We start from the raw sequence: 26,545 nt of genomic DNA, 5'->3' as shown, positions 1-26,545 counted from the left end.
ATTCAGTAGGCTAATGTACTACTACAATATTGTAAACTGTTCACCTACAGAGAGAGAGGGAGAGTTTCAAGTTTTATCAAGGTTTATTTGTGACATGCACAAGTACAGTGAAATGCTTAACTTTCCCAATGATACAGTATTCAATATCAAAACAGTAGAACTAGAAAAACACTATAAATAAGAAAGGAAGACATATAAAACAGTATATACAGGGTCAGTGTCTGTACCAAATGTACAGTGTGCAGGGATACTGGAGTAGTTGAGGTTGATATGTACATGTAGGCAGGGATTGGGAGAAAGTGACTGGTTGCAGGATACATAATAATAGTAAATAATAGCAGTGTAAACAAGGCTGAAAAGTGACTGATAGCAGAAATGTATTCATACTATGGTAATATACTCATGGTAATATCAACATGGCAACAAGAGTAGGTTAACAGTTACCAGGAGCAGGATCAATAGATAGGCTAAATAGAGGGAGAGAATGTTTTTCTAGTCTAAATAGAGGAAGAGAGAGAGAAGGTTTTTCTGGACACTTGAAAGGATGCTTTGAAAGGAGGCTGAGATCCCACCCATTGAAAGAGTAGGCGGGTCAAGAGGCGGAGGATGGCACACAGGCGTCACCCCACTCTTGACACCGACCAGACGTTTCAACTTTTTCTATCAGTTGCGAGTGAGCTGCTTACAGCAAGGAAGTATCCTCAGCTGAGATATCCAAACCGGAGACAAAAGAGTCGAACGCTTTTTCCCTTCCTTCACCCAACCTACATTTTGAAGGATCTGTTTTTACAAGGCGGAACCACTATTCTTTCGATGTTGACATCGCCGTTTTCTGATTAAAAAGACACTGTGTGGGCTCTAATCGTTTGCGTTTCGGAGGTGTGAGAAGTTCAAAGGTGGATTTTCAGATATTTTACTGTTATTGACAACTCTTATGTCCCGCTACTAAAGCGGTTTAAGACATGTCCGATTCGTCCAGGTGAGTGCAAAATGAACATCAGGATATCGCATATGTATTTACTGTTTTTAAAAAGGCTATAATTTCAGTAGACTAAGAATAGACAATGTAACATAAAATTGCACCGCGGTTCTCCCAACTTTAGACTTCACTCAGTTGTCAAGAAAACCGTGATTCTGAGAAAAAATATCCAAGATAGCCTCATTAATTGTTATTTAGAGAACTATGGTGTCTTGTCTAAATGCATTTACTTTGTAGGCTACCATATCGTGTGTTTTCGTAATGCAACAAAATTATCTTATTCCGCTCACACCGCACGCCTCGCCGCGACAGCGCTTTGACATTAATTGGAGAAAGTTCGTACTTGTTTTGATGAAGTCCACCCCGGTGTCTGCACAGCGGTTTAGCGTGTGAGAATTATACGATCTTAACCGATGTCAATCGTTCCTGATTATCTTTAGTAGCCTATTATCATCGTTCTAGAAAACCTTGAAACACTGAACGCGTTGGACTTGAATTTAATGAAAAATAAAGACCATATTCACATGTTTTTTCAACTGCTGCCTGAGATTAAAACTGCGATATTTTTGTAGGCCTATTGGTCTACTTTATTCTCGGTTACAGTACGATGCATGATATTATATCGCCTATAATACGCCAATAGGTCGTTTTTATTTTGAGGATAGGGATGAAAGGTACCTGTTTGTTTCCCTTTTGTTTTCCACTTTAACCTACCCTCATTCTTCTCAGACGATCCAGCAATAAATTAATCACCTGTTGAAGTTGAACGACAATGGGACTCCTGTTCTCAGGTGATTCAGTGATATATAGGCAAGGGGTCAACATGTATTTCCATTTTCAAGACAAAAGAAAAAAAAGAAAAAAAAGAGAGGCTACTACTGCAACCCGTGGGTGGCGATAATGGACCAGTAGGCTAGCCTATGATTTTGGATGCGTTTCATTTAGCTAATCCAATCGCCTGCCAGTCACAAAGGCTCTAATCCAATCAGGTCTGCTTACAACACATGTTCGTAGAGAACTTTTCATAACAAATGTGTGCACTCTCCAGCAAGAAACTGCTATATGTGCTTGTGCTCTATTGTTCGTTGTCTGACTGTCTCTGCGTTTTGGTTGTCTCTAAAATGCGGCTTTCGATTTAACTTTGAATGTGTTTGATATGAGTAAGTATTTGTGATATAGTAGGCTACTGAAAGTATTATAAAGTCGACAGATAGCCTATAGGCATAATAGTGAAAAAGTGTACGCTGCCTGCGGTCCTTCATGCGCAATTTGGAACCAATTCGAGTATGGAATACAAGTAACGATCAGATTCATTTCGAAAACATGACTATATCTAGATTTTTCATGGGGATCCACAATAGGCTATTCACAACTTTCATTTCGGATAGAAGAAGTTAACTTGGTTTGGAGTTTGAGTTGTGACGCAGTTACTACGGCTTGTAATTTCATGCAAACTGTTTTCCCCTGCTAGAAATGCTGCAATCAGCACTTCTGTACAAACAATGGAGGTACGTGGAGAGGAAGAAGTTACGGCCGACTCAAAAACTTGGATAGACTGGACACTGGACTCGACCCTACGGGATATTTAGCCATGCGCGTTTTGTTTTATTAGTCTACGTTTTCTAGAAATGATGGCTGTTTTAGATTTTTGATTCCAGGAGAGGAAATCTCCAACAAATAATGACAATGCACGGACAAATATATATATATTTTTTAAATAGCCTAACTCTGATACTTGATCTATCCTACAGACCACAAAATCGGCCCAAATGGCACAACCACCCTAATTGAGAGAGGGGAAGGGGGAGAGTCGCATCCCGGTGGCGGAGCTGCCTCCCGTGCCGAACCGTCTGACAACCCCCCAGTCCTGCGAAGGGGCCCAGCAGTCACGGGGAGGAATAATGATTCCGAATAGTCTGCTTGGTTTCCAGTCGAGGTCGCCGGTGTTCAGAACACTGTCCAGGTCCTCCAGTGGATATTTTTCGTTCGACAGCGATTCTATTCCAAGCTCCCCGCTATTGAAAGATAACAAGTCGACACAGACTCCGAGCCCATCTAGCCAAATCATTACCCACGCACTGCAGCGCATGTCTCGAGCACTGGAGACCCGGCGAGATTATGGTAAGGCACGCACGCTTGCTGGTGTCGCACAAATAAAAATTGTTACTCACAATTCAGAGCGCTGGCTTCAAGGCATGGCATGGCGCACATGATAAACTATTTACGCAGCCCTTGTGGCAATCAGAAAGTACACTGTTTGACGACGTCCCCTGACTATTACAATGTACTAAGGACCATTGATTCTGTATCGTATTTATTGATATGGGGGGTGGCGGGCTATTATGCACGGATGCGTCTTGGATTATTGCGCGCTAATTGGTCCTGCTGTTGTTTGTAATGTCTGTAGTTATATTTACTTAAATACCGTAGTCATTACGATATCTGCATGGGTCGAGACTCATGTACAACGTGACGATGAGCCAATAGTTGGATTCAACCTCGGAAGGAAGTTTTTTTAGATCCGTATCTGCACTGCGTTCACTGAGTTGTGTTATAACAAGCCACCAAGGAGTGTGAGTGATAGCAAAACATGCATGCGCAATGTGTTTGTTAATAACGGCACCTGTACGTGCACACAGATTTACACTCAACCTCAATAACATTCCCCGACAAAGCCAGTGGCCATAGAAGACAAGCAAAAGGAAATACACTGGGACAAACAGGCACTGCTTTTTGCCCCCTTCGTTCATAATATATGTGTTTGAGCAGCCTAATTCACCTGTGTACTTTTATTTGACCACATGTGTGAGTTGGAGTAGAGGCCACATATAGTGAGTTGGAGTAGAGGCCAGTCAAATAGCCCTCTGTGTCTTTGGTCAACAGCAAACAAGGCTTCCTCCCTGCTCATTCTCCTTAGGAGCCAGCTCATATGAGGGACAGATACATCTCTATCTGTACTGTTTCACACACATCTCTAATCCAAAAGAGACTACTCTTAAAGGAAAACTCCTTTTGGTATTTGTTTTATTACTCCGTAGGAATATTTTGCATGTCAACAATCAAGTTTTCAAGATATATAACTTTCTAAATACAGCCAGTATGATGCGCTCTGCTACCACTACCAACATATATTTTTTGGGGTGGAATTTTCCTTTAATGGGTACACTCTTAGAAAAAAAGGTGCTATCTAGAACCTAAAAGGGTTCTTTGGCTGTCCCCATAGGTTAACCCATTGAAGAACCCATTTTGGATCCACGTAGAACCCCTTTGGTTCCAGGTAGAACCCTTTTGGGTTCTATATAGAAGGCTTTCCACAGAGAGTTCTACTTGGAACCCAAAAAGTTTATCCTATGGGGACAGTCAAAGAACCCGTTTGGAAACAACTTTTCTATCTCTGATGTTGGGAAGCCAATGATTGGGCCCCACTCAAAGCAATTTCTTAAGATAAAGTCTGAAGAGTTTGTTTGTGGAGAATAACATCAATGTTCTCCAGTTGTATTACCACTGCCTGTTATTGCCTGAGGGAGACAGACGCTGGGGAGGAATTGTGTACCTGTTTTATTTACTCAGACTTTCTTTTCTGAATACCAGATATGATTGATCCTAGCACACGTATAGAAAACCACAAATGAGGTGTAATATCTGATAGTCTATGTCAGCTTTCCCCAACTGACAGGTGGTTTTATTTGGGCCACCAAGTTTTGTGAGCAAATAAGAAAAAACCAATGTTTTTTACATTTATTTTTGTTTTATTGTTGAACATAATGGACTAAAAACACCAAGAAATCTGCTCCAAGTGATTTTAATTTTAGAAATCTGTTCACGGGCCTCCCGGGTGGCGCAGTGGCTAAGGGCGCTTGTACAGCAGCGCCAGCTGTGCCATCAGAGTCCCTGGGTTCGCGCCCAGGCTCTGTCGTAACCGGCCGCGACCGGGAGGTCCGTGGGGCGACGCACAATTGGCCTAGCGTCGTCCGGGTTAGGGAGGGCTTGGTCGGTAGGGATGTCCTTGTCTCATCGCGCACCAGCGACTCCTGTAGCGGGCCGGGCGCAGTGCGCGCTAACCAAGGTTGCCGGGTGCACGGTGTAGCCTCCGACACATTGGTGCGGCTGGCTTCCGGGTTTGGATGCGCGCTGTGTTAAGAAGCATGACATTCAACCTTCGTCTCTCCCGAGCCCGTACGGGAGTTGTAGCGATGAGACAAGATAGTAGCTACTACAATAATTGGATACCACGAAAATTGGGGAGAAAAAGGGGTAAAATTCCCCCCCCAAAAAAAGAAATCTGTTCACAAGTATTCCCGCACATAATCGAGAGAAACGTGATCGTATACAAATGTAAGCAAGGTTCGAAATGATTAGTCAAACATTATATCTGTTTGTACTTATTGTGGTGAATTTGGCGACTACAAATTATTAGTCATTATTTTTTCCGGACCCCCGAACATCCGCATAAGAAATAATCATCCCGTGGCTGAACCTAGTTGATGATCCTTGCTCTATATATACTGTATCTGTAATATACAGTATGCCTTTTGGTGCATTCAATTACATTTAGATTTTGACAACTTTAATTGAGGTTTCTTGACAAATAGCCTTTAAAACACACTCATAAGATTGTCATAAGATAACAAAAGATAACATTTCATAACAATAGTCTTACACTCATCATGGACACTATCCTATGTGTTATTGTTACGTCTCTTCTTATGACAGTGATATAAAGCCATTATGCCAGGCTACTTGCAGTAAAGTGTTTCCATATTAACATATGGTGCAACTGATATTGTAGGGCCCTTGAGGGATATGAGAAATATTAGACATATGGTTCATGACACATGAGTCATAACAAGAGATCCGAACACATTCATAACTAAACCACACTATAGTACATAAGCAGAGAGTCATACTGGACTCCTCTTAGTATTGTTGTAGCTTGGTCTTTGTTATTAAGATTGTGTTCCAATGAGTTCTGAGAGCATTTTGTTCTTTGTCCCCCAGACGTGTGGCCCAACCCCCTCCGGCCCTATAGAGCACGCCCGCCACCGACTGCGGCGGACATGCGGCCAGAGATACTCATCGGTCAGGAGCTTCAGCGCATTGGAGATGAGTTTAACAACCTCTTCATACATGGGGTGAGTGTTACACCAGCACTGAGACTTACAGGCGGGAGGATCCTAAAAAGAGACCCATATATCCTGATGATATGTAGTTTCTCGGGGGAAAACAATGAATTAAACAATCACTTTCAGGGAATTGGTAGCTTCAGTTCAAATATCCCTAAGGGAGTTTGTGGCTGTCAACCACTCTCAAAGGATACGATACACAGGCACTGCAAAAACAATTCTATCACGATCAAATTAGTTAAATAAAGGTCAAATATAAATCAATGATGGTCACTGCAGTGCATGGGAAAGTTAATCTTCCGATTAGATGGTGTCAATAATTTAAGCGTTTTCGCAGACCTGCTGCCAAAATCATGACAGCATCGTTGAAGAAATTGCCTGTGCAGCTATAAGTTGGTTTCTTTCTTTTGCTACTTTACATTTCTCTTGCTACTTTACATTTCTGGAGGTTGCATCACCTTCTTTACAAACCCGTGTCAAGGACTGCACTGGATCAAATGGAGCTGATAAGGTGCTCAGTTCAACATGTGCCATTCTAGATGATTTCTATTTGTCTCCTTGACCTAGCATTCTGTGCTCTCGTTTCTTATGTACTGAGGGCACTCTGGCTTTAGAACATTATTTATAATACAGTGCATAAGAATAATGTGTTGTTAACAAAATAATTGTATTTGCATAGCTTAATCATTTTCAGTGAGCTCACTATGACATATGCCGTTTTTTTTTTTTTTTACCTTTATTTAACCAGGCAAGTCAGTTAAGAACAAATTCTTATTTTCAATGACGGCCTAGGAACAGTGGGTTAACTGCTTGTTCAGGGGCAGAACGACAGATTTGTACCATGTCAGCTCAGGGGTTTGAACTTGCAACCTTCCGGTTACTAGCTGTATCAGCTGTTATGGGACCGGCCTAATGTTCAAAAGACACACCCAGCAGGAGGCTGCCTTCAACTGACATGAAAAGGTTGTGTGGAGAGAGGGAGGGAGAGCGAGTGAGAGAGAGAGAGGGTGAGAGAGAGAGAGAGAGAGAGGCTACATGAAAAGTGCAATAGCACTAATATAAGCGTATTAGTGCAGGTTTTTTGTTAATTTATGTATATCACAAAACTGAGTTTCCAGGAAAATTCTCAGCAACAAAAGAGTGGTACAATTAAGATCCAACATCTGCTACAGGACAGGCTCTTTGTAGCTAAAACAATCTCTGTCAGGTGGTGATTCATCTTACCCGGGGTTACCCATTTCCTGGTAAATTTCATAACTCTGTTCAGATCTTACACTTGAACACTAATTATACTCAAAGCGTTTTGTTGGGTAACTTTTTTGTGGGAATTTTTAGTTTATAGGGAATCTTCTTCCATGCTCCATTCTTGTCACTCTCCTTCTGCGCAGTCTTGAATTGGCTGATATGAAAGACCCATAAAATGTTTTTTAACATTTACGTCATTTAGAAGACACTCTTTTCCAGAGCAACTTACAGGAACAATTAGGGTTCAGTGCTTTACTCAAAGGAACATTGAAAGATGTTTCACCTAGTCGGCTCAAGGATTCGAATCAGCGACATTTCGGTTACTGGTCCAACGCTCTTAGACGCTGGGCTAATTGCTGCCCCACATCTGTTTGAAAGCTGTTGACAGTGCATGTTGCATGCATTCTAGGGAGTTTCAATGTGACAGTGCATGTTGCATGCATTTTAGGGAGTTTCAATGTGACAGTGCATGTTGCATGCATTTTAGGGAGTTTCAATGTGACAGTGCATGTTGCTTGCATTCTAGGGAGTTTCAATGTGACAGTGCATGTTGCATGCATTCTAGGGAGTTTCAATGTGACAGTGCATGTTGCATGCATTCTAGGGAGTTTTCTTGCCAGTTCATAAATGTCCATGTTCTCGTCATGGACATTTCTATTCTGTTTTCTTTTTATTTTATTTTACCTTTATTTTACTAGGCAAGTCAGTTAAGAACAAATTCTTATTTTCAATGACGGCCTAGGAACAGTGGGTTAACTGCCTGTTCAGGGGCAGAACGACAGATTTGTACCTTGTCAGCTCGGGGATTCGAACTTGCACCCTTTCAGTTACTAGTCCAACGCTCTAACCACTAGGCTACCCATCACCATCCCCAAGGTACACTGCCCAGTACCCATAAAAGGGGAAGGTTTGTCTGTATAATCAAATATATAAACTAATGACTGGACTTTGTATTTTCTCACAAAACCCCCCAGAAATATGTACTTCTAATGAGTGCATAAGCATTTCCCATTAATAATGTGTTACTAATGGCGTCTGGGTGTCTGGGGAGAACTAAATACAGTGCCTTGCGAAAGTATTCGGCCCCCTTGAACTTTGCGACCTTTTGCCACATTTCAGGCTTCAAACATAAAGATATAAAACTGTATTTTTTTGCGAAGAATCAACAACAAGTGGGACACAATCATGAAGTGGAACGACATTTATTGGATATTTCAAACTTTTTTAACAAATCAAAAACTGAAAAATTGGGCGTGCAAAATTATTCAGCCCCCTTAAGTTAATACTTTGTAGAGCCACCTTTTGCTGCGATTACAGCTGTAAGTCGCTTGGGGTATGTCTCTATCAGTTTTGCACATCGAGAGACTGAATTTTTTTCCCATTCCTCCTTGCAAAACAGCTCGAGCTCAGTGAGGTTGGATGGAGAGCATTTGTGAACAGCAGTTTTCAGTTCTTTCCACAGATTCTCGATTGGATTCAGGTCTGGACTTTGACTTGGCCATTCTAACACCTGGATATGTTTATTTTTTAACCATTCCATTGTAGATTTTGCTTTATGTTTTGGATCATTGTCTTGTTGGAAGACAAATCTCCGTCCCGGTCTCAGGTCTTTTGCAGACTTCATCAGGTTTTCTTCCAGAATGGTCCTGTATTTGGCTCCATCCATCTTCCCATCAATTTTAACCATCTTCCCTGTCCCTGCTGAAGAAAAGCAGGCCCAAACCATGATGCTGCCACCACCATGTTTGACAGTGGGGATGGTGTGTTCAGGGTGTTGCTTTTACGCCAAACATAACGTTTTGCATTGTTGACAAAAAGTTCAATTTTGGTTTCATCTGACCAGAGCACCTTCTTCCACATGTTTGGTGTGTCTCCCAGGTGGCTTGTGGCAAACTTTAAACGACACTTTTTATGGATATCTTTAAGAAATGGCTTTCTTCTTGCCACTCTTCCTTAAAGGCCAGATTTGTGCAATATACGACTGATTGTTGTCCTATGGACAGAGTCTCCCACCTCAGCTGTAGATCTCTGCAGTTCATCCAGAGTGATCATGGGCCTCTTGGCTGCATCTCTGATCAGTCTTCTCCTTGTATGAGCTGAAAGTTTAGAGGGACGGCCAGGTCTTGGTAGATTTGCAGTGGTCTGATACTCCTTCCATTTCAATATTATCGCTTGCACAGTGCTCCTTGGGATGTTTAAAGCTTGGGAAATCTTTTTGTATCCAAATCCGGCTTTAAACTTCTTCAAAACAGTATCTTGGACCTGCCTGGTGTGTTCCTTGTTCTTCATGATGCTCTCTGCGCTTTTAACGGACCTCTAAGACTATCACAGTGCAGGTGCATTTATACGGAGACTTGATTACACACAGGTGGATTGTATTTATCATCATTAGTCATTTAGGTCAACATTGGATCATTCAGAGATCCTCACTGAACTTCTGGAGAGAGTTTGCTGCACTGAAAGTAAAGGGGCTGAATAATTTTGCACGGCCAATTTTTCAGTTTTTGATTTGTTAAAAAAGTTTGAAATATCCAATAAATGTCGTTCCACTTCATGATTGTGTCCCACTTGTTGTTGATTCTTCACAAAAAAATACAGTTTTATATCTTTATGTTTGAAGCCTGAAATGTGGCAAAAGGTCGCAAAGTTCAAGGGGGCCGAATACTTTCGCAAGGCACTGTATTTACACACCTTTCAACAGGTGAGGCTGTAGAGCAGAACAGGGTTTCTCGCCCTCTCTGTCTGTCTGTGTGTGTGTGTGTGGTACATGTAAATAACTCTCTTGTATAGAGGGAGGTTTATGTATTTCGAGAACAAAAAGCCCAATAAAAAGCAGAACATATTGTGTTCCATGTTCTGGTCTCAGGTGTTTGGTTGCGATCAGGGAGAATTCTGAAAGACTGTCCCTTTCTAGAATCTAGAGCTGTCTTGTACTTTTCCCATCTGTCACAATTGTCTATTACATAACTTTCTACAGGTGATTGCATTGTGTGTTACTGGCGAATGCAGGTGTTTCATACAGTTCTATGTATAGATTGTCAACTGCCAATAACTGTCATAATGCTTGTATCTGGATGAGCTCTAGTACTTCCTAGCTAGTGACTATAAAGTGAGTCATTTCATTGTTGACAAAGTGTTTGTGTGTTTTCAGGTGTCACGTAAGGTGAATCAAAAAACCTCCTGCACACTTTGTTTACTGACACATCAGGTATGTGTCATCTGTGACACTTCCCTGTCCTTCCTTCTGATTGGCTCTATGGCCTCTGGCCACCCACAGAACTGACCAGTGACCTGCATTACTCTAGCGATGTCCAGGTTTTGTTTTTGCCACACACACACACACACACACACACACACACACCATTCCTTCTCTGCCTAATAGCCATCATGGAAAATACTCTTAGGGCTGTCTGAGTGTGTGCTCAAGGTCAAAGAGGCCAAGCCCGGGGGTTTGAGACTGACAGGAGGAAGGGTCAGGTTACAATGACGGGGCAGTGGAGCTGGTTAGTGAGTGATTGGTTGTGTTGCAGAATTGCAGGTCTACGTGACTGCCCTGTGGTTAAGGCTCTCAGGGAGCCAACTGTGTGCTCTAATTATCCACTGGTCTGCCTTTACAGGCCTCACTCACCCAGCGCCATGGAGACGCGCTCCAACGGGTGTCATGCTTGTGTTAGGCGCTGGAAAGAACTTCTGAGTGGAGCTGATCCACTGTTGAGTCTTTGAGTGTGTTGTGGGTTTGGGTGTCTCCATACTCCCTTTCTCTGGTTCTGTGATGCTTGCGTAGGTGTTTAGTGGTTTCATCGCTGTGAAGTTAGCTTTTCATGTGTAGGTCCTCTGTCCTATGGGCTGATATAGGAGGCTTTTAATTCAGGGCACTCCTCCTGCTAGAGGTACACAAATCATTTGTTTTCTTTCAAACATTTTGAGCGTTTAACTGAGCCTTTCCAGAGTGCCAGATGGACAGGGTTTGTACTTTTTGAGCGATTCTATTGCACCAGGCCAGCTCAATCAAGCGCAGCTAAAGTATTTGAAAGAATTCCAAGTACTATTTGAGCCAAGGTCTGGTGAGACGTCTCTCCAGTGGTGAATATGGCAGATGGTAGTGTGAGACGTCTCTCCAGTGGTGAATATGGCAGATGGTAGTGTGAGACGTCTCTCCAGTGGTGAATATGGCAGATGGTAGTGTGAGACGTCTCTCCAGTGGTGAATATGGCAGATGGTAGTGTGAGACGTCTCTCCAGTGGTGAATATGGCAGATGGTAGTGTGAGACGTCTCTCCAGTGGTGAATATGGCAGATGGTAGTGTGAGACGTCTCTCCATTGGTGAATATGGCAGATGGTAGTGTGAGACGTCTCTCCAGTGGTGAATATGGCAGATGGTAGTGTGAGACGTCTCTCCAGTGGTGAATATGGCAGATGGTAGTGTGAGACGTCTCTCCAGTGGTGAATATGGCAAATAGTAGTGTGAGACCCAAAAGGACAAGCGCCCTGCTAATGCAAAGCAGATGTCTGGCCACAGAAACATGTTGTTATTCTAAGATAACTAACGTCTGTATTTTGCCATTATCTGAGCATTCACATGGCAGCTCACGTCTTTGTGGAGTTTCTATTTTATTTTTAAATTGGGTTTGTTCCTCAAAGGGATTTTCAGTAGGAAGCAGCAAATAAGCACCCTCTTATTTGTGACGCAATGTTATTTTGTTTTAGGACCTGCGGTCTTTGTCTTGAAGAATGAGGGAGAGAGAAGTTTGTCTGTTTTTAAAAACTATTTTAAGCATCTGCATAATTACTTGTTTTAATCAAATAAAAACACAGTCGATGAGTATCAGTGACAACTTTGTTTTTCCTCAGGCAGCAATTGCAGGCAGACATCTGCGAACGTATTAGCGAGTCACTTTAATTGCACGTCTTCTACTTCAAATTGTGGCTGCTCTCCCAGTTTGGTCAAATTGTGGCTGCTCTCCCAGTTTGGTCAAATTGTGGCTGCTCTCCCAGTTTGGTCAAATTGTGGCTGCTCTCCCAGTTTGGTCAAATTGTGGCTGCTCTCCCAGTTTGGTCAAATTGTGGCTGCTCTCCCAGTTTGGTCAAATTGTGGCTGCTCTCCCAGTTTGGTCAAATTGTGGCTGCTCTCCCAGTTTGGTCAAATTGTGGCTGCTCTCCCAGTTTGGTCAAATTGTGGCTGCTCTCCCAGTTTGGTCAAATTGTTTTTCAGTGTTCTTCTGGCCTTGTATGTTTTTGTTTTGCTTGCATGTGGTGTTGCAGATTTCTCTCACACCAGATCAATTGTCAAGAGAGAGATTAGTCAGTCAGTAGGTACCTGAATATCACACAGTTTGGGAACAGAAACAGCTGAATACTCAGGCCCAGATCCATTAGATTTAAAAGTGTTCATGTTTTGTAATATTGTACCAATTAGCTGGTTGTGGGTGAAACTGTCAGTATTCAGTGAATTTGGGTATTAACGTCATCACTGCCAAAACATGAAAGCTACATTGATCCCATATTTAAGTTGATCCACCTCCCCTCCTTCAGTCAGTTTTACACAACTAATAACAAATGACTAAAGGTGTCATTCACCTATTGATTTGCATTACACCAGCCTCTCGTGTAGCATGCCTCAGGGTGTGAAGTGGCATGTGATTACATACTGTGTGTACTAGTTATATAATGCAATACAAAATGCAACATTGAGTCACGATAATATAATACCCACCAGAGAGGTTTTACCCTCAGACTCAATGGCCAAATATCTGGATCAAGTCTATGTGTTTAACCTGTGTTGAAACCACTGCCTGGAACTGTTTAATTAGTCAAGCTTACAGTAAGTACAGACATCTATCCTCTTTCTCATTCTATTATAATTTCAGTAAAACAAAGTACTGAGTAAAGGGTCTGAATACTTACAGTTGAAGTCGGAAGTTTACATACACTTAAGTTGGAGTCATTAAAACTCATTTTTCAACTACTTCACAAATGTCTTGTTAACAAACAATACTTTTGGCAATTCGGTTAGGACATCTACTTTGTGCATGACACAAGTCATTTTTCCAACAATTGTTTACAGACAGATTATTTAACTTATAATTCACTGTATCACAATTCCAGTGGGTCAGAAGTTTACATACACTAAGTTGACTGTGCCGTTAAACAGCTTGGAAAATTCCAGAAAATTAAGTCATTGCTTTAGAAGCTTCTGATAGACTAATTGACATCATTTGAGTCAATTGGAGGTGTACCTGTGGATGTATTTCAAGGCCTACCTTCAAACGCAGTGCCTCTTTGCTTGACATCATGGGAAAATCAAAAGAAATCAGCCAACACCATGGGACCACGCAGCCGTCATACCGCTCAGGAAGGAGACGCATTCTGTCTCCTAGAGATGAACATACTGTGGTGCGAAAAGTGCAAATCAATCCCAGAACGATAGCAAAGGACCCTGTGAAGATGCTGGAGGAAACAGGTACAAATGTATCTATATCCACAGTAAAACGAGTCCTATATCGACATAACCTGAAAGGCCGCTCAGCAAGGAAGAAGCCACGGCTCCAAAACTGCCATAAAAAAGCCAGACTACGGTTTGCAACTGCACATGGGGACAAATAATGTAATGTAACAAAATGTGGATAAAGTGAAGGGGTCTGAATACTTTCCAAATGCACTGTATGTTCTAATCAAACAACCTTTCAACAGCGTGTTTTAAGTTCTTGTTAAATCTTTTATAATCATTTATATTGAGCTAAACCATCGATCTGCCATTTCTTTCATGAACTCCTCATTTTTGGCCCGAAGGTGAATGGGGTCTTGCAAGGTTCCCAGTTCTGCTCTGTCTATCTTACCGAAGGGTTAATGCACTTCCATTTAACTCCACTTCCTCATCACCTGTTTCCTTAGACACTGTTCACAGTCACTCCAAGCTTTTGTGGTTCTTGGCAAGACTCGTTTCAGCTAAAACAAAGTGTTGATATCCCCCTTGCATTAGTTCCTAAATGTCAGCACTGTATGGCTCCCTGCCCAGCTGCTCTGAATCCACACACATGCAGTGATTCACTAATGGAGCGATACCCCAGTCATACTTCAGCACAGTTCCTGTCAGAAACATAGTTTCGGATAAAAGTCGAACTCAGACTTGGTGTTTCCTGAGTCCCCTCTGCCAAAGAGGCCACAGTGGAAATGACCAACGCTTATTGCAAGAGCCCTGCCAAACTAGTGACCGCAGGCCAACGTGACAGCCAGGCCAAGACAGCCACCTGTTTTCATCTCCCCTTTGCCATGTCTGCAGAGGTAATCGTCTCTGAGGAGGGAGTAGTCCACTCATCCACCATTATCAGGACCCTATGACCTTGTCAAGTCACTGCTAAAGACCTAATAGAATGGCTAAATCTCTTCCCTAATCTCTCCATTCATCTCACAGTAAAAATGTCCCTATTTATGTTTAGGTCATCAAGTACCTCTTCCATCTGAAGCTGAAGTAGCTGACCTAATAGAATGGCTTTTATGACCGTGCTGCTGCCCTGTTTTTCTCATTAAGAAGTATGACTCATGTTGTAAACCTGGTATGTTCGTGTGTGATGGTTCAGTTCAGCCCAAGGCTCTAGTGTGGTAGTTTGCAGGGCCTCTGCCCAACACAGCAATGTTGACTCAAAGAGCAGAACATCAACCCTCATATTGAAAGGGTAAATAGTTTTACCTTGGTTGCTCATTTAATGCTCAATTGTGCTTATATAATTCAATACTGTGTACACATAATTAACAAACACACATACTGTACACAAGCGCATCCTGGCAGTTTCACAGGAGCAAACACATGTAAGAACGTTTCATTTGATTGCCTGGGCCTCTGGTCGTAAGTGTGGAGTTAACCCACTGATCCTAACACCCGGAGAGGGAGCAGGGGTTTGGGGTGAGGTGGGGCAGGATGTTGAGTTGTGTTGACCTGCTTCCTGTGTTTGTTAGGGTTGCATGTGTGTCATGAAAGGACTGGCACACTGACCACAGTTGAGCTCAGCCGTGTCCAGTATTATCAGCAAACCTCCGCTGTCTGTCTTCTATACACAGCAGGGGTCTTTATGGTGGTCAGCCAAGACCCCCATGGGTTCACTGAGGAAAAATCTGTTTATTAGTGCAATTTGTTTGAATCATATGTCTGGATTAAAGGTGAGTGGCGCTATTACGCTGTGTGTTGTGGCAATAATATTGAATGCTCTGTTTGTGTAGTATCTTTCGTGGTTATACTGTATGTACAAGAGGATGTAACACGGCTCCTTTCTCTGTGTCCTCCACAGCGCCTTGCAGGCAGAAACGGTCAGGTTGCCCAGGGAAACCTGCAGCAGATGCACCAAGAGCCCGCCTTCCTACTGTGGATGGGTCTTCTGATTGGACGACTATTACAGATAATCCTGCGGAGAAGATGATTGACAGACAGAAGCCCCAATCCCATCCTCTGGAGCACCCAGCAGGCACATACTGTAGAACCTGGGAGAATTCTGTTAAAGACCCTATACATATATGAATATGTAAAATTGTCACATTTTCAGAATGGACTCTCCTTCATATGTGAACCTTTACAACTTTGTCTTGATGGTTTTTGACCTCGAATGGCCTCAGGATTCCCTGGTCCAGCATAAATTGGGACAGGGAATCTGTAATGCTTTGGGAATAATTTCTTTGGAAATTCAACAACACCTGGAATTTTGCACCTATGTTTTCTGCACGGATCTGGAAAGCTGAGCCTAATCAAAGAACCAAAGATGGAGTGTCCCATCGCGGAGCGCTCACAGGGATATAATGTTGTGTGGATAAGGCTTTGTGGAGGTTACATGTACCTTGTACAGCTTCTCCTTTTCTTAACTGCGCTGTTTTCTTTCTACGTGTTTGTTTGTTTCTACGTGTTTGTGAGTTTACCCATGGTCAGATGTGTAGAGTCTGCACTGTTTCTGTTCCTCCTGGTCCTTATGGCAACTCACTGTTTCCCTCCCAAAACTAACCTGCAATTCTCCTTTGATGCAGTCGGTTCCATGGACCCAGATGAAGTCTGTTTAATGGAGAGTCTCCATTGAAAGTGTTTTTAAGTCCAGTAGTTTTAGAAAATGATTCAGTGTGCACTCCAATAGTCTTTATATGAACCCTTTAGGTATTAACCTCGAGCAATAACTGAAGACGCCATTTAAAAAAAAAATGTATTTCCTTTCCAAACATATTCAGTATTAAGAGCAATAGCATGGATGTTAGTAGTCATTGAGAGAACAGAATAAAACAACATTTGAAAGCAACTACAATGCCTATAAGAATGAGATATATTGAAATCAAAGTAGATCTACATGAATTAGGGCAAACAATGTAACTTCTTGAAACAACGTATTTTACTGTTGTCTCATTTGTTTCCGCCCGCCCTTATCAGCTGTCAAACATCATTCCTGTTATCATTTAGCCTCTGTCTCGGACCTGCTGTTGTCTGTGCTTTGTTAGCCCAGCTGACACTCCTGTTGGCCCAGACAAGTCTAGTGCAGTGTTGCTAGGTCATTAAAAGCTCATAGAAGCTTTGCTGGAAGAGAACCAAACTCTGAGCTGACATTAGTCAGAGGAACAGGCATAGAGAGACAGTGGATTCAACACAGGTTTGAATGGGTGGGATCAATCACAATGCTTGAGAACTTAGATGGATAGACAGTGAGAAAAAACACCAAATGTTCTTTACAAAATTCTTGAAACATTTTTGTATTTCTGAACTGTGGTAGAATGAATGTTTAAAAAAAAAATGATTTTAAGAAAGTGAAGTAGGGTTACTTTGGATGTTAAATGTTACCACATTCTGCATCATGGGTTTTACATTGTGTGTGTCCCCAAATGTGACCCAAAGATTGATTATACTGTCATTTTGCTGGTTGGTTCCTATTGTAAAGTACAGTATTGGTGTGGTTCAGACCAACTACCTTGGTCACCCTTTTGATTCCAATGGCTCCTATCTGTCAGTCTGTTGGTATTTGATGTGAAAACCTATTCCACACCCACAGTTCAATAAACATTATCCAGGAAATTGCATGTTGACAGTATAACATGTGATGATGAAAGCCTATTTTTAAAATAGCATAGTACGTACAGCTCATTCAAGGTTTTACGTGCCTTTTACATTTATTTTTTTTAAAAATGTTTTGCTGACCATGTAGATGAAATGTAAGGTTGATGGTAATTGTTTGATGACATTTCTGCAAACCCAATTTTGAGAAGTGCATGATGTGTTTCATTCTGTCATGTTTGTCTTGGTACCAACATTTTACTGCTCTGCCATGTTTTATATCTTGTATGACTGTCTATTATTTTTTGGTGTTGCCAAATGAAACCAAAAACCTCATTTCAAAGTACTGTATCTCAGAAGGGTGTATGTAGTCATGTCTAGAGATGCTTTCCAAGAGAACAACTGAAAGCTCAACTGTCACCTTCTGAAACTGATATGGAAACTTTTCCGACAGTTAGCCAATGGTTCCATGTACTCTAGATATATATGTGTTGAGTGAAGGCATGGTCCATACTGTCCATCCATCTTAATATGGGTAGAGACCATAAATAAGAATAGCATTTTCCCTAGACATCAAAATTCCCAAGTTGGATCCATACATTTTCACCAGTGTCATCTTGGTGGAGGAAGTGCAGGTTTGTACCTCTTGCACAATGATTACTGTACCCAGAATTCAGTCTGTTCAGGACCCTTTTGCACTCTGCGCAGACAGACAGAAATTGATCTGACTCCCAGGACCCAGTACATTTGTAGCAAAATGTCATTGTTATTTTTTATATTTTCTAATTTGCACTGAAAGATTGCAATGTTGTGATTTCAATTGTGCAATACTGCTGTGCCTGTAAAAAGCCTTTTTTCATCTTTAAAAAAATCTGGAATTTTCTTTCATTGTTGATTAAACCACATCCTTTTTCATGAAAATCAATAAGCCACTGTCCTTGTTCTATAACTATAACCACACATATTGCAGTCAAAATGAATTAGTCACAGGCAATTCAAAGAAAGTGTGACTATCTTTTTTACGCAAACTGTCCTTTTACATACAGTTGAAGTCGGATGTATACATACACCTCAGCCAAATACATTTAAACTCACTTTTTCACAATTCATGACATTTAATCCTAGTAAAAAGCTTTTACTTCTTTCATCACATTCCCAGTGGGTCAGAAGTTTACATACACTCAATTAGTATTTGGTAGCATTGCCTTTAAATTGTTTAACTTGGGTAGCCTTCCACAAGCTTACCACAGTAAGTTGGGTGAATTTTGACCTATTCCTCCCGACAGAGCTAGTATAACTGAGTCAGGTTTATAGGCCTCCTTGCTCGCACACGCTTTTTCAGTTCTGCCCACAAATTTTCTATAGGATTGAGGTCAGGGCTTTGTGATCCAATACCTTGACTTTGTTGTACTTAAGCCCCATTTGTGACCAAGCTTTAACTTCCTGACTGATGTTTCTTCAATATATCCACGTAATTTTCCATCCACATAATTTTCCATCCTCATGATGCCATCTATTTTGTGAAGTGCACCAGTCCCTCCTGCAGCAAAGCACCTCCACAACATAATGCTGCCACCCCCGTGCTTCACGGTTGGGATTGTGTTTTTCGGCTTGCAAGCCTCCCCCTTTTTCCTCCAAACATAATGGTCATTATGGCCAAAAAATTATATTTATGTTTCATCAGACCAGAGGACATTTCTCCAAAAAGTACGATCTTTGTCCCCATGTGCATTTGTAAACCGTAGTCTTGACTTTTTTATGCCGGTTTTGGAGCAGTGGCTTCTTCCTTGCTGAGTGGCCTTTCAGGTTATGTCCATATAGGACTCGTTTTACTGTGGATATAGATACTTTTGTACCTGTTTCCTCCAGCATCTTCACAAGGTCCTTTGCTGTTGTTCTGGGATTGATTCGCACTTTTCTCACCAAAGTACGTTCATCTCTAGGAGACAGAACGCGTCTCCTTCCTGAGCGGTATGACGGCTGTGTGGTCCCATGGTGTTAATACTTGCGTACTATCGTTTGTACAGATGAACATGGTACCTTCAGGGGTTTGGAAATTGCTCCCAAGGATGAACCAGACTTGTGGAGGTCTGCAATTTTTTTTCTGAGGTCTTGGCTGATTTCTTTTGATTTTCCCATGATGTTAAGCAAAGAGGCACTGAGTTTGAAGGTAGGCCTTGAAATACATCCACAGGTACACCTCCAATTGACTCAAATGATGTCAATTAGCCTATCAGCAGCTTCTAAAGCCATGACATAATTTTCTGGAATTTTCCAAGCTGTTTAAAGGCACAGTCAACTTCTGACCCACTGGAATTGTAGGGAAAATTACTTGTGTCATGCACAAAGTAGATGTCCTAACCGACTTGCCAAAACTATTGTTTGTTAACAAGAAATTTGTGGAGTAGTTGAAAAACGAGTTTTAATGACTACAACCTAAGTGTATGTAAACTTCTGTCTTCAACTGTATATGTCTTAATTTGTGTAAATCAATTCTCACAACGGTCTCTCTATTTTGGTTCAGGTGAAAATAGGGCAGACCATTCATTTATGTAACCGTGTAAAAAGAGTACTCTTTTATTCTGTGTGGAGACTATGCTTATCTCTGATCATCTGCAGGACACGGAAAGTACGGTACATTCCCCAACTTGGCACAAACCACCCAAGATAATTATGCATCCCATATTCAGCCAGTCAGTGGCTGCTTCATTCAGCTCCATGTGACTCATTGCACAGTCCAGCATCCATATAGAGATAACATTTTAACCACTTAGTGGGATGGTAAACTCGATTGAGAGGACAGTACAGAAAGTACAGTGGGGAGAACAAGTATTTGATACACTGCCGATATTGCAGGTTTTCCTACTTACAAAGCATCTAGATGTCTGTCATTTTTATCATAGGTACACTTCAACTGTGAGAAACGGAATCTAAAACAAAAATCCAGAAAATCACATTGTATGATTTTTAAGTCATTCATTTGCATTTTATTGCATGACATAAGAATTTGATACATCAGAAAAGCAGAACTTAATATTTGATACAGAAACCTTTGTTTGCAATTACAGAGATCATACGTTTCCTGTAGTTCTTGACCAGGTTTGCACACACTGCAGCAGGGATTTTGGCCCACTCCTCCATACAGACCTTCTCCAGATCCTTCAGGTTTTGGGGCTGTCGCTGGGCAATATGGAGGTTCAGCTCCCTCCAAAGATTTTCTATTGGGTTCAGGTCTGGACACTGGCTACTGGATATCACATTTACAACGGTGTCATCGTTCTCCTCAATGGCATGCTTTATTTCGGACATTCCTGGCCCTCACCATTTTCACCACTGCCCACTCCTGCTGGTCGGTCAGCACATAGCCACGGCCACCACCATGTGGTCTTCTGTCAATTCTGAGGGTAGAACAGAGTATACTGTCATTAGATCATAATGTAAGAATACTGTGACATGTTTTGTGAATTTACATGCATTACAATATGTAATTTACTGTAAATGTAGTGGTAAAGCATGCTGCATATCCTGCAGACTTACTGTTTTTCTAGGCAAAATGTTGTGATGATCGAATTGACAGCTGATCTTTTCAGATTGATGTGAACTAAACTGTCACCCTCTGCCATGGTAAGGCCTCTGTTTACCACATGGTCAACTACGATGGCCCAGACTTCATAAAACGCAACAGTTCCCTGCCGTCTACCTCCCTCTTTCTGATGTCCACCTCTTTGACAGGGCCCATGCCCACCTCTTTGACCTCTGATGGGGCCCATGCCCACCTCTTTGACCTCTTTGATGGGGCCCATGACGACCTCTCTGACAGGCCCCTTGTCCATTTCTTCCTCTCCCTTGATGTCTATCTGCTCCATGTTGAAATAAATTACAAGTGTTCACACACACCCTTTTATATGGTGACCAATTGTGGTTACTACTCTATGAAATCAACATTCATTATGTAGTAGTCATTATGTATGGTTATCATGTATCAGACATGTTATTTAGATGTTTATATTTCACAAGCAGACATTTTATTTATGTGGTTCTCAAAATCCATACATAGTACCGCCAGGGCTACGCGCAATGCCGTCGGGAGTATGCCAAATAAAAATGTGATTCACATTTTTTTAAATTATAGCCCCATTGAAAATATTAGATTATCCAATGGGGCTATACATTTGAGTGAGGTTTTTTTCTCGCCTCAGTAGCATTGTTTCACTGCCAAAAATATAATTAAACCATCTAGTGTTAAGTGAAATAATAACACAGTGTCAAATACTGCTAGTTACTCTCCCGCAGGAAACCTTCACTCTTGCGCAGACGTTTAGAAGCGAAACATGACAATTCGAAAAATAAGCCACAGGAGTTTTTGGTGCGAGAATAAAGACAACTTTTGAGTAGTAAGACATGTATAAAAGCAACAGATACCATTAATAAGCAGGGGCTAGAAGCATTTAATATGGTGCGCTACCGAGTGGCTAGGACAGGCAAGCCGCATACTATTGTGGAGGACTTCATTCTTCCTGTTGCCGCGGATATGGCTGTGGCAATGCTTGGGGAAAAGGCCAAAATAACTACACAGAAAATGTCTTCATCAAACAATACTGTTTCACGACGCATCAGTGACATGGCAGGATATGTTTTGAAACAATTACTGCTTCGCATACAAGCCAGTGAATTATATGTGTAATAGCTGGATGAGTCAACGGACTTGGCGGGAATGGCACAGCTCCTGGTATATGTCCGTTACGTTTATGGGGGGTCAATTAAGGAAGACATCCTCTTCTGCAAACCACTGGAAACCAGGACAACTTGAGAGGATATTTTTAAAGTACTGGACAGCTTTGTGACATCAAATGGACTTTGAGAGGGAGACATAGTGGAGTGCAAGCAGTTGCTCCCGACGCCACTTGGGTACAGTGCAGCATCCACCGAGAGGCTCTTGCTGCCAAGGGAATGCCTGACAGCTTGAAATACGTTTTGGACACTACAGTGAAAATGGTTAACTTTGTTAAAGCAAGGCCCCTGAACTCTCATGTATTTTCTGCATTATGCAATGATATGGGCAGCGACCATGTCAAGCTTTAACAACATACAGAAGAGCGCTGGTTATGAAGGGGTAAAGTATTGACAGTTTTCTTTACTGCCTATAATTTTCACTTGTCTGACTGCTTGCATGATGACGAGTTTCTCACATGACTGTCCTATCTGGGGGATGTTTTTTCTTGCCTGAATGATCTGAATCTAGGATTACAGGGACTCTCCGCAACTACATTCAATGCGCGGGACAAAATCGAAGCTATGATTAAGAAGTTGGAACTCTTTTCTGTCTGCATTAACAAGGACAACACACAGGTCTTTCCATCATTGTATGATATTTTGTGTGCAAATGAACTCAAGCTTACGGACAATGGCAAATGTGATATAGCGAAGCACCTGAGTGAGCTGGGTGCACAATTACGCAGGTACTTTCCCGAAATGGCCGACACAAACAACTGGATTCGTTATCCCTTTCATGCCCTGCCTCCAGTCCACTTACCGATATCTGAACAAGAGAGCGTCATCGAAATTGCAACAAGCGGTTCTGTGAAAATTCAATTTAAGAGTGTCTTGCAAATCGTGCTGTTAAGATACTGATGCCCTTTGCAACCACGTACCTATGTGAGAGTGGATTCACTCACTAGCATGAAAACTAAATACAGGCACAGACTGTCTGTGGAAAATTATTTAAGACTGAGACTCTCTCCAATACAACCCAACATTGCAGACTTATGTGCATCCTTTCAAGCACACCCTTCATATTAACCTGTGGTGAGTTATTCACAATTTTTGATGAACAAATAAGGTTTCATATGTAAGATGGTTAAATAAAGAGAAAAATGATTGATTATTATTATATTATTATTTGTGCCCTGGTCCTATAAGAGCTCTTTGTCACTTCCCACAAGTGACAAAAACTCACACTCATTCTTACGCTTAATAAACGTATCGTATAGTGTGTGTGTGGCAGGCTTATAATGATGGCAAAAACAAAAAAAACATTTGAGAGTGCACTGACCCTGGTGCTAAAGGGGGTACGCTTGGGAACCACTGTGGTACACAAACAAGTTTAAAATCTAAAGGTTTACCAAACGGTTAAGTGATTAACCATCAAGCACAGTTGGATTAAGTGATGGTCAGATGTGTATATAAACAAATGAGAGAATCCTATGAAAAGTATTGTGAGCATTGCATTGGGAAAGGCAATGACTTTATATGAAAGGTGTTTTAAGATGAAAACTGATTCAGTTTGTTGAAAAAGTTACTGTGTGATTTTGTGTGTTGTACTTAGTCAATTAATAGGCAATCAATAGGCAATCACTACGTCATCATAGCGCAACGTATGTTTGTCGTTGCTGAACGCTGTCGAATGCCGAACCTCGTTTTAAAAGATGACAGTGTTTTTATATACTTTTATTTCATTTTGAATCCTGCGGCTCTGTTGGGCTAAACTGCTGTGAGCGCTGCTATCTGTCCTGGAATCCTGCCAGATTCCATATAGGGGGAAAGATGCAAAAGCCCAGCTAGCTTAGCTGGCTCGGCAATCTCAAATGGAGGGCGCTATTGAACGTTTCCAGCATTACAGGAGCTGTGTTGACTTTGCTTTGTTCCGGGACAATGTGGACCGCGCTGACTTTAAATGAAGCAACTGCTTGCTATGTAGCAAGTAGCAAACCTACAGTTGAAGTCAGAAGTTTACACACACATAGGTTGGAGTCATTAAAACTTGTTTTTCAACTACTCCACAAATTTCTTGAAAAACAAATAATAGTTTTGGCAAGTCGGTTAGGACATCTACTTAGTGCATGACACAAGTAATTTTTCCACTAATTGGTTACAGACAGAATATTTCACTTACAATTCACTGTATCACAATTCCAGTGGGTCAGAAGTTTACATACACTAAGTTGACTATGCCTTTAAACAGCTTGGAAAATTCCAGAAAAGTATGTCATGGCTTTAGAACCTTCTGATAGGCTAATTGACATCATTTGAGTCAATTGGAGGTGTACCTGTGGATGTATTTCAAGGCCTACCTTCAAACTCAGTGCCTCTTTGCTTGACATCATGGGAAAATCAAAATAATCAGCTAAGACCTCAGAAAAAAATGTGTAGACCTTCACAAGTCTGATTCATCCTTGGGAGCAATTTCCAAATACCTGAAGGTACCACATTCATGTGTCAACCAATAGTACACAAGTATAAACATCATGGGACCACGCAGCCGTCATCCCACTCAGGAAGGAGACGCGTTCTGTCTCCTAGAGATGAACATACTGTGGCGCGAAAAGTGCAAATCAATCCCAGAACAACAGCAAGGGACCTTGTGAAGATGCTGGAGAAAACAGGTACAAATGTTTCTATATCCACAGTAAAACGAGTCCTGTATCAGCATAACCTGAAAGGCCACTCAGCAAGGAAGAAGCCACTGCTCCAAAACCGGCATCAAAAAGCCAGACTACGGTTTGCAAATGCACATGGGGACAAAGATCGTACTTTTTGGAGAAATGTCCTCTGGTCTGATGAAACAAAAATAGAATTGTTTGGCCATAATGACCATCGTTATGTTTGGAGGAAAAAGGGGGAGGCTTGCAAGCCGAAAAACACAATCCCAACTGTGAAGCACGGGGGTGGCAGCATCATGTTGTGGGGGTGCTTTGCTGCAGGAGGGACTGGTGCACTTCACAAAATAGATGGCATCATGAGGGAGAAAAATGATGTGGATATATTGAAGCAACATCTCAAGACATCACTTAGGAAGTTAAAGCTTGGTCACAAATGGGTCTTCCAAATGGACAATGACCTCAAACATACTTCCCAAATTGTGGCAAAATAGTTTAAGGTCAACAAAGTCAAGGTATTGGAGTGGCCATCACAAAGCTCTGACCTCAATCGTATAGAAAATTTGTGGGCAAAACTGAAAAAGCGTGTGCGAGCAAGGAGGCCTACAAACCAAACTCAGTTACACCAGCTCTGTCAGGAGGAATGGGCTAAAATTCACCCAATTTATTGTGGGAAGCTTGTGGAAGGCTACCCAAAACGTTTGACCCAAGGTAATCAATTTAAAGGCAATGCTGCCAAATACTAATTGAGTTTATGTTAACTTCTGACCCACTGGGAATGTGATGAAAGATATAAAAGCCGAAATACATAATTCGCTCTACTATTATTCTGATATTTCACATTCTTAAAATAAAGTGGTGATCCTAACTGACCTTAAAACAGGGAATTTTTACTTGGATTAAATGTCAGGAATTGTGAAAAACGGAGGTTAAATGTATTTGGCTAAGGTGTATGCAAACTTCCGACTTCAACTGTACATAAGCTACTGGGGAACCCACACCCACCTACCTTTTCTCTTTCTCCCACCCCAGTAGCCGGACGAAGCTCTGGTCAGGTTGAAGTTTCGCCGCCTTGTCGGCTTTCCACCGCCGACTGGCCGGTGCTCGGCAGGGTTCCATCCCCGAAGGGTTCTCCCCCTTCCCTGGAGAATGGAGCTGTTCTCGACCCAACCAACCAGCCATGGAGGTAAGTCACTCGCCATGTAAGTTGAAGAAGGCTTCCTCTGGCAACGGGGTTCTCCATGGAGATGTTGAGCCCAGAACTGACACAGACCAGAAACAGCTTTGCAACACTCGATCCAGAGGTTCTGGCGCCTTCGTCCTTTGTGGCTTACCAATCAAGATCAAATCCGGAAGTACCTGCGTCTTCGTCCACGGTTGTGATCCTCAGAGCTCCAGCTCAGAACACCAGACCGTGAGGCTGCCTGAGAGACCAGCCCATTCAACATCACCAGCTGTCATCATAGGTCAGCTCTATGGTGAGACAGAAGATACTCTACAGGAATGACGGAGTTCATCCAAATCATCTTGGCTCCTGGACTCTGTCCACGCATTTCAAGGCTGCGTTGAAACAATGACTGGTAAATGATCCAAGACCGGCTCAGTTAATCCCTACCATTGTGACAATAAGAAACAAGGTCCATGAAGTCAATAACTTGCTTGTAACAGATAATGTTCATATTCTGACTATCTCTGAACCTCACTTAGATAATACTATTGATGATACAATGGTAGCAATACATGGTTATAACATCTACCAAAAAGACAGAAATGCCAACGGAGGCAGTGTTGCAGTCTATATTCAGAAACA

At 41.8% G+C, this 26,545-nt stretch overlaps 1 protein-coding gene across 1 annotated transcript; it reads left to right on the top strand.

The window, feature by feature from the left end:
• Nucleotides 1-647: 647 nt before the first annotated feature.
• On the top strand, nt 648-18,287 carry bcl2l11 (BCL2 like 11). Its single transcript, XM_029669172.2, is given in 6 exon segments — nt 648-979; nt 2,731-2,743; nt 2,745-2,834; nt 2,836-3,100; nt 5,978-6,111; nt 15,630-18,287. Coding segments are annotated over 6 exon segments (648 nt in total). The 5' UTR covers nt 648-962; the 3' UTR covers nt 15,759-18,287.
• Nucleotides 18,288-26,545: the final 8,258 nt, after the last annotated feature.

The sequence above is a fragment of the Oncorhynchus nerka genome, linkage group LG10, assembly GCF_034236695.1.
Source record: "Oncorhynchus nerka isolate Pitt River linkage group LG10, Oner_Uvic_2.0, whole genome shotgun sequence".
NCBI lineage: Eukaryota > Metazoa > Chordata > Actinopteri > Salmoniformes > Salmonidae > Oncorhynchus > Oncorhynchus nerka.
The sequence above is the reverse complement of the archived record's forward strand: the minus strand, read 5'-3'. Positions and strand labels throughout refer to the sequence as shown.